The 9,211-nt window shown below is 36.3% G+C and overlaps 3 protein-coding genes across 3 annotated transcripts; all 3 read left to right on the top strand.

Annotated features, from left to right (window-relative positions):
* The first annotated feature begins 534 nt into the window (after window positions 1–534).
* LOC149594143 (zinc finger and BTB domain-containing protein 41-like) lies at window positions 535–2,366 on the top strand. The gene has a single exon (XM_089861391.1). It carries the CDS (start codon window positions 1,599–1,601, stop codon window positions 2,364–2,366), a length of 768 nt encoding a protein of 255 aa, XP_089717517.1. The 5' UTR covers window positions 535–1,598.
* A 1,453-nt stretch (window positions 2,367–3,819) lies between these two features.
* On the top strand, window positions 3,820–5,194 carry LOC149594142 (uncharacterized). The gene has a single exon (XM_089861392.1). It carries the CDS (start codon window positions 3,821–3,823, stop codon window positions 4,556–4,558), a length of 738 nt encoding a protein of 245 aa, XP_089717518.1. The 5' UTR covers window position 3,820; the 3' UTR covers window positions 4,559–5,194.
* A 153-nt stretch (window positions 5,195–5,347) lies between these two features.
* Window positions 5,348–6,811, top strand: LOC149594141 (uncharacterized). The gene has a single exon (XM_089861390.1). It carries the CDS (start codon window positions 5,665–5,667, stop codon window positions 6,682–6,684), a length of 1,020 nt encoding a protein of 339 aa, XP_089717516.1. The 5' UTR covers window positions 5,348–5,664; the 3' UTR covers window positions 6,685–6,811.
* The last annotated feature ends 2,400 nt before the right edge of the window (window positions 6,812–9,211 follow it).

Genomic DNA, 9,211 nt, shown 5'->3' with positions numbered 1-9,211 from the left:
AAATAACTTTCGTTACAGGGGAAAGTACTCATCGCATCTGAATTTTTCAGGGTAAATAGTCAGTACCCACCCCCTGAAAAGGCGGGGAATGGGCTCCCTGGTAGCAATATTGGATATAAGGTTTATTTCTAAACTGGCCCCACGACCAGTGACCCTTTCCCTATTTGTTTTTCTACTGTTCCCACTCCCGACTCCCTAAACTCCTAGAGAACTCCGAGACCACGTGGTCTCTGTTCAAAATCTTTCAGCCAAGGAGTGTATACAAAAATACACAATTGGACTACTGGAGTCGAAATTTACGTTAAAATAATTAAAGTGGTCCTCATATCAATTTTTAATAAAGGTGGGCATTAATAAACTAGTGATTGGGACCAATGAGATAGAATATATATATATCATCTCATTGATTGGGACCAGGGAGGGGACCTCACTTTTTTTTTTTAGAAAAAAACTGGTCCAAGCAATTAATAAAGTGGTTTTTGACCAGTAAACCAGGCTTATTTCCTAGCCTGCTCCGACGGCTAAATAGGCCTTGCGTGCCATACTGATTTTTTCTGTCTACCGATTTTTGAGGTGATATCTGCCGATAGTGGCAGTTTCTGGTGAGAAGTTTAATAATGACAGGTTGGCTGAATAATAATCAAATGTAAGTTGTATTTATTAGGAACTTAGACATAACATGGTCATCTATACCAAGAATACATATATCGTTTAGAATGAGTGATTAAGTATCGGCCATATTTTTTTTTTTTTTTGCTCCGTGTGGGATGACGAGCTAGGGTTTACAATAAACCTTACAGCTCCGGGTAATAGTAGTTGGACATGAAGGGAGGAGGGTTCGGGACTAAGTATTTAATATTAAATTTTGAGGAATTTTCTTAGTCCTAGTTTTAAAGCAGGTAATGAGGGGGCCAAAACCAGATCAGAGGGGAGAGAGTTCTAGATGGGAATAACCCGCCGAAAAAAGGAGTACTTCATGGGGTCTTTACAGGATGAGGGTAGGAAAAGTTTACGCCTATGCCCTCGGGTATTGTGAGTTGCTGAAGGAGGATACCTAAAAAAAATTTGATCTTCACGGGAAAGAATACGAAATAAGCTAACTAGATCTAGGTAAGTACGTCGGGATGCGAGAGGTGACCAATTTAAAGCAGATAATCGCGCCCCACGTGGTAATTTACGAAGATGAAGGGGGATTTTTGAGTAATACATAGGGTTTAGATAGACAGGGATGAGACTAATGAGAACTCTACATGTGGTTCGGCAACACTGTGATGATGAGTGATCGAGTGAGCCGTGGCACAACGCTACGCCATTGTGATTGTGTCCCTGCCTCAATTGTTTTCTAACAATAATAATGCGCTGTTAATTCGCGAAGGTAATATCTTTAAAAATGTGTTTTAGTAATTTTTAATCGTTAGTGAACGATTATCAATCTTGAAAACTTAACATTTGAGCATCGTAGTGTGGTATGGTAATATTACCGCGTGTTAAACGTGCGTACTTGGTGAAACTAACGGGAATTAAAGTAAAGATTCTGGTAATTAATTAATTAATTTAACTAACGGTAGTTAAATTAACTACCATGATCTTAATTCCTTATGACGAAAAACAAATCTGATAAGAAAAAATCCTTCTTATGCGAACAATGTGGTAAAATATTGAGTTCGTACCAATCTCATTATGTCCATACGCAAAACCATCGTACCGATAAACGTTACGTCTGTTTAATATGCGGTGCCAGTTTTAATACTTGTAGTAAGCTATGTCGTCACCGTAAGAGTCATACTGGTCTCCAACGCAAGCGATTTTACCGTAATAAACCCCATAAGTGTAGCCAATGCGATAAGGCGTATCGAGTACTAGATTGTTTAAAAGCTCACGAACTCACCGCTCACGGTGATTTTACCGAAAACGCCGAATCGTTACCGTGTCCGCATTGCAATCGCAGCTATAACCACCCTTATTTACTAGAAAGACATATAAATTCAGCTCATTTACGTAAACCACACGTTAAATGCCAGTATTGCCCTTCTCTCTATAAACGAAAACGTTCGTTACTTTATCATTTGAAAACCGCGCATAAAGAACATTTTACCGACGATACTACGGTTCCTTGCGCTACATGTGGCAAGAATTTTGCCTCGAAAGATAGTCTTCTAAGGCATTCAAAATTGCATAATAACGAAAAACCTTACGTTTGCCGTATTTGCGGTAAGGCATTTGCGCAAAGCGGAAATTTGAAAGCGCACGAAAATACGCATTCGAATCAGAAACCTTTTAGATGCGATGTTTGCAATAAGGGTTTCAATCAAAAGAGTAATTTAAATACGCATAGAAAGAAAAGTGGTTGCGCCATAAGTAGTTAAAGTTATTTTGCAAAACGTGTTTGCAACATTGGGACTATTATTGAGATACGTTTGCTAAATCCTAGGGTTTCAATCAAAAGAGTAATTTAAATACGCATAGAAAGAAAAGTGGTTGCGCCATAAGTAGTCAAAGTTATTTTGCAAAACGTGTTTGCAACATTTTTATTAGTTTGCAAAACGTGTTTGCAACATTGGGACTATAATTGAATTACGTTTGCAAAGATAAGTTGCTAAATAAGACAGAATATTCTAGATTTTGCAAAACATACTGGCAACATAACAAACTCTAACAGGAACCTTATAAGGGTAAACGATTTATCAGTTTGCAAAACATACTTGCAACATTACTACTATAATTGGTATGCGTTTGCAAAAGTAGGCTGCTAAATAAGACAGAATATTTTAAATTTAGCCAAACATGTTGACAAAATAAGATTTACCAAATACTCAGCTAATTTATCATTTAAAGTTATTTTGCAAAACATAATTGCAACATTATTACTATAGTTGATTTGTATTTGCAAAGGAAAGCTGCTAAATAACACGGAATATTCTAGACTTAGTAAAACATTGGCAAAATAACAAACTTAAACAGAAATATTATAAGGATAAATCAGCTAATTTACCGATTATACTGCGGTAAAGTTATTTTGCAAAACATTACGATTGTAATCGAGGTGCTTTTGCAAAGATTAGAGCAGCTTAAAAAGACAGAATATTCTGGATTTAACAAAACATATTAGTAAAATAACAAAGTTGAAGAGAAATAAGGAGACGTTAACAGTTAACATTAAAATTATTTTGCAAAACATATTTGCAATATTACTACTATAATTGAGATTATTTTGCAAAGATAATCTGCTTAGTAAAACAAAGAATATTCCAAATTTAGCAAAATATATTGGCCACTTAAACGGAAATATTTTAAAGATAAACATTTTTACCGATACTTGTATTATATGAAACATTTACCGGAGACCCAATTTTTTTCTAATTATTATTAAAAAAACTATAAATAGACGCGATTTTATGGTAAAATTAACCATTTTAAGCCTTTGCAAATTAATTACAGATGACATAATAATTTGGTATAATTTTAACAATTCCGCGACGGTAAAACTGTTACCGTTTGACGCAAAATAATTTAGTCTATTTTAATAATTCCCAAACGAAAATAATTTAGTTTAATTTTAAAAATTCCGCAACGGTAAAACTGTTACCATTTGACCCAAAATTATTTAGTCTAATTTGAAAAATTCCGCATTGAAAATAATTTCATCTAATTTGAAAAATTCCGCAACGAAAATAATTTAGTCTAATTTAAAAAATTACGCAACGGTAAAACTGTTACCAACCATTTCACGCAAAATAATTTAGTCAAACGGTAAAACGTAGCGTAAATAAGCGATAATTTGATTTACCATTAAGATTTTTACCAATTAAATAATATTCTAATGAGTAGTTTAGAATCCGGCAACAGTAAGCCGGTAAAAAAGAAAGACTATCTCTGCGAAGAATGCGGTAAAGTTAGCAAAACATATTCGCAGCATTACGAACATAAACAGCGACATTCGAAAGAAAAACGCTACAAGTGTTTATATTGCTTTAAAGCCTTTCACACTTGCGGCGGTTTGAACAAACACAAGCGTACGCATGCAACCGAACGCAGACATTTTTGCAAAGTTTGCAAAAAAGGTTTTACCACCGCTAGTAACGCGAAAATTCATCAAATTACCGTACACGAGAAAAAACAAATTGGAAGTGACCCCGCGTCATGCGATTTCGCCTGCGGAATTTGCGGTAAAAAATTTCCGCATCAATATTCCGTTAAAAGACACGTCAGACGGTATCATAGTAAACAACGGCAAAACGGCAAAAAATTCATTTGCCCTACCTGCTCTAAAGGTTTCGTTGATAAAAATGGTTTGAAAATTCATTCTAGAATACATAATAACGAAAAACCGTTCGTTTGTTCGGTTTGCGGAAAAAAATTTACGCAAGTTAATAATTTAAAGGATCACTTAAATACGCATTCCAGTCAACGACCGTATTCTTGCGATATTTGCGGTCGCGGGTTTAACCAAAAAAGCAATTTGAACACGCATAAAAAACGCAATAATTGCAGTTTCGGGAATAATAAGGTTAACGCAACACCAATTGCCGCAGCACAGTCTACTTTATTGCAGAATTGAATCAAACAGCAATTTCAACGGTAATTAAAACGAAGAAGTAATTGCAGTTTCGGCAATAAGCAAAAAAACAATTTGAACACGCATAAAAAACGCAATAATTGCAGTTTCGGGAATAGTAAGGTTAACGAAACACCTATTGCCACAGCACGAATTGAATCAAACAGCACTTTGAACGGCAATTAAAACGAAGACGTAATTGCAGTTTCGGCAATAATAAAATTAACGCAACATCAATTGCCGCAGCGCAGACTACCTTATTGCAGAATTGAATCAAAGCAACTTAAAGATGTATAAAACTAAATAATTGCAGTTTCATTGCCACACCAGCGACATCGATCTTTGTCAAGGACCCTTAGCTCAAGGGACCTACTACATCTTAATAGCGGAGAATAACTGACCAATTATCATCAACAAATAAACGGAGTTAAAAAAGACTCGACCCTTTTATAGATAGGGAAGGGTGTTAATCCTCTATTCTACCTTAACCCCTGGAGTAACCCTCCCTTAAATATGGTGAAAGGCAACAATATATAAAACTAAATAATTGCAGTTTCATTGCCACAGCAGCGCCATCTCTGTTGTATAATTGAAACTTGAAGATTAATAAAACTCTATAATTGCAGTTTTTGATTGACACAGCAGCGGCCATTTTGGTGTAGAATTGCAGTAGATTTAACCAAAAAAGCAACTTCAAGATAAATAAAACGAAATAATTACAGTTTCATTGCCACAACAACAGCCTTTTTGGTGTAGAAATGCAGTAGATTTAACCAAAAAAAGCAACTTAACGACAACTTGAACAATAAAACGAATAATTGCAGTTTCATTGCACAGCAGCGGTCATTTTGGTGTAGAATTAAAACAAGCAGCAACTTTACGATCGATAAAACGAAATAATTGCAGTTTGATTGCCACAGCAATGGTAATGAAATAACTGCAGTTTTATTGCCACAGCAACGGTAACGAAATAACTTCAGTTTGATTGCCACAGCAACGGTAACGAAATAATTGCAGTTTCATTACCACAACAACCGCGACCTTCTGCTGTAGAATTGTAGTAAATTTACCCAAAAACGCAACAATTGCAGTTCAAACCAATTGCAACAATGACTGAAATAGAATCAGAGACCCTTATTCAAAACGCTAGTAGCGACTTAGAAAAATGTGATTCCCCCCAAGACGATCTTGATCTTGATATTACGGTCCCTGATAACGGCAATTCCAGCGAATCATCACGTGATCAGAAAGACAAGGAATCGGACGACGCTACGGAAGAAGAAGAAGAAGAAGAAGCAGACGACGCTGAAAGCAGCGCTAACGATAACGAAAAACCCAAAACTTTAAACAAACGTAGTAAAAAACTGTCAAAAAAACCTCGAGAAAAAAACTTCCTATGCGATTTATGTGGTAAAGTGCTTAAATCGATAACGGGGTATAACGAGCATTTGGCCAGGCATAAAAATGAGCGTAATCACGCGTGCTTAATCTGCGGTAAATGCTTCAATACCGGGAGCTCATTATGGCTGCATCGTCAATCGCATTTGCAGACGCGCAATTACGAATGCAGCGTTTGCAGCAAGGCGTTTAAATTACTCAGTGAACTTAAAAGGCATATTAAAACCCATTCCGGGGATAAACCCCATGTCTGCGATATCTGCGGACGCGGGTTTTCAACTAGAACAAATTTAAAATTACACGGGGACGTACACGATCCTAAGAAACACGTCTGCAATATTTGCGGCAGTTGCTATCCGCGTATGAGCGCATTGAAGAGACATATGCATAAACATAACGAAGCCGAGGCCCAACGACATTCGTGTCATCAATGTAGCCGCGTTTTTACCGAGAAAAGTAGCTTACGAAGGCATATGAAAGTGCATACGTTAGAACGCCCGCATAAATGTGCTACGTGCGGAAAGGCGTTCGCGCAGACTAATAATTTAAAGGCACATGAAAATATACATCGCGATGAGAAGCCGTTTACATGCCAGAATTGCGGGAAAGGTTTCAATCAGAAGTCTAATTTGAATTCGCATATTAAGAAAGGTTCGTGCGATGGAGATCGGAGGAAGAAAAAGAATAGTGCCGTAGGACTTATGATAATGCCCAATTTTATTAATGGATGAAATGAACAGATAATATGTTAACTATGTATTTGCTATCAATTAATTGTACTCTTGATTTAATTTTTGTTTAATTGTTTTAGATTGATTGATAATTAAAAATTAAAGCGATGATGAAATGAAAAATAAACTTGCTTTTTTATTTTTCACCAAAAGTGTATAGAAGTAAAACCATAAGAAAATTATATATAGCTCCCTATAAGTATGAAACTCTCCATTTTCTTCCATTGAAATTTGTAAAAAGTTTCTAACGCCACCTATTAAGAGTTTTTGGCGTTAAAAAGATGAAATATTTGTTTAGAAAATTTTCAAATTTTATATTGTAATTAAATAGTTAAAGGAATACTGAACTGATTTAAAAACTATCTCAAATCTAAAGAAAACCTTACTTTTTTGAGAGTTTAAACTCTTCTGATTCCAAAAATATGCTTGATAAATATTTAAATATGAGGGAAAACGCAGAAAAAACACTTCGAAAACTTGAAATTTGGGGGCAAAAGCAAATTTGCGGAGAAGATATTTGGCGGGTTTTTCTCCTCGCTACGTCACTCACGGCATCTCGCGGAAAAGCCAAGCGCGCGCGCCCGAGACTCTCGGAGCCTACTAATGCCGCGCGAATCTGAATAAATTAGGCTTAACGCGGCGCTGAGACACTAACAGGCGTCACGTGAGCGACATCAAGAGAGAAAATTTCTCCTTACTACGTCATCAAACGAAACAAAATTTAGCTAAGCCTTTTCCAAACACAAAACTTTGATTGCAATTTTATAAATTTCTACGAAACCAAATACAAAAGTAAACATATCATAATAAACTAGATTTTTCAAGGATTTTTTTCGTATTTTAAGTTTGTGGATGACAAAAATTATGGCAGTAACTCTTTAAAGGTCTAGAAGTTATTATTATGATAATTATAACTGATTAAGTACATGTCAAAATTATCATAATAAATTAATAGATGGCGCGAGATTTTGACGAACGAGGATAGCGCCTACACTGGTACGAGGTAAGGAGCATCTTGCGTCTCTATGGGCGCGGCGATATTTTCCCGGCCCATCGTGCCTTTCGCGGACACCTTAGGTGGCGGCGATGGTTTCGCCCCCCTTTTACTCGTAGTACCGAAAATTCTCCCACGGGGCGTAAAAGCGTAAGCGCGCCAAATTTGGGAGCAAATGCTGTAGTATGAAAATGTACTACGTTTCATACTTATAGGGAGCTATATATTATTTTCTTATGGTAAAACCAAAAAGTATACTTGATTAAAGGGAGGGTGAAGTGGAAAAATCAAGTGATTTTTTTATCGATTCTTCTACATATTATAAGACCAGTCTGCACAGTGAAATATTCAGGAAATACAGTTTCCGAATGATTTTAAAATTAAAATTAGGTTCAGATTTTATGGATAATTTGAAAGAAGGACCTCTGACCAATCGCCTTCTTGTTAACAAAATTCTCGTTGCCTGCATGCTTCATGCCAAATTAAATTTTGGGCAAGATTTGATAAAGTTTGAGCGCGATGTGAACTGCCAATCGTGGCGCGAGATGTAGAGCGTGCAACGGAAACCTTGTTAACAGGAAGGCAGTGCGTTATGCCACTGCGATTGGTCGGAGGTCCTTATTTCAAATTAAAGCTCGGCATTATCTATCGATTGTCCACGTCATTTTATCTTTATCCATACTCGAAAATTATCCACAAAACTTACATGTTAAATCGAATTATAATCCACAACTTTGTTTATAAATAATCGGTTATCGACCAATTTGTGGATAATGGATAGAAAATGCCGAGCTCTATTTCAAATTATCCTTAAAATCAGAACCTAATTGTGATTATAAAATCAAAACTGTATGTTCTAGATGTTTCACTATACAGAATCGTCTTATAATTAATAGAAGAATCGATAAAAAATCACTTGATTTTCCACTCCACCCTCCCTTTAACAATCCGCCTTATTCCCTATCGCCACCGGAAGTTAGGCTTATCTTAAACGACACACATTCATTAATTTTTGTTAATAGTTTTAGGTTCATTTGTAAAATAATAAAAAGTATGCTGAAATATAAAATCAAGTGCTTCTTTTTATTATTTTTTACCAAAAGTATATAGTTATAGAAAGAAAAAGTACATTTCATTAACAATCCGCGTTATTCCCTATCGCCATCGGAAGTTAGGCTTATCTCGGGATTCTTTCTTGGAGACAAAGAGGGTAGAAAGAGGGGGAGTAGAAGCTAGCTGCTTTGGCAAGGCATTTTGAGTGTTCTCGCTTTTCTTTTTTGTTTATTTGTTATATTTTCCTTCTAATATCCGGTTCACCGTATTTCAACCAATAAGAGGGCAGAGAAAGATGCGCGCGCGCACCGGAAGCTTAGAGGTAAACTTTCAAAAGCGAGAACACTCCAGCCAAGCCTTCTACTCCCCCTCTTTCTACCCTCTTTGTTGGGGGGAGTAACGGGAAGAAATTCGTCTGTCGTCTGCAACAAAGGCCAAAAATATGTACTGTAGCAGACGACAGACTAATTTCTCCCCCTT

Source organism: Phalangium opilio, unplaced genomic scaffold, assembly GCF_054372755.1.
Source record: "Phalangium opilio isolate 3A_F unplaced genomic scaffold, DU_Popi_V2 ptg000390l_1, whole genome shotgun sequence".
Lineage (NCBI taxonomy): Eukaryota > Metazoa > Arthropoda > Arachnida > Opiliones > Phalangiidae > Phalangium > Phalangium opilio.
This window is presented reverse-complemented; position numbering and strand designations above follow the sequence as displayed.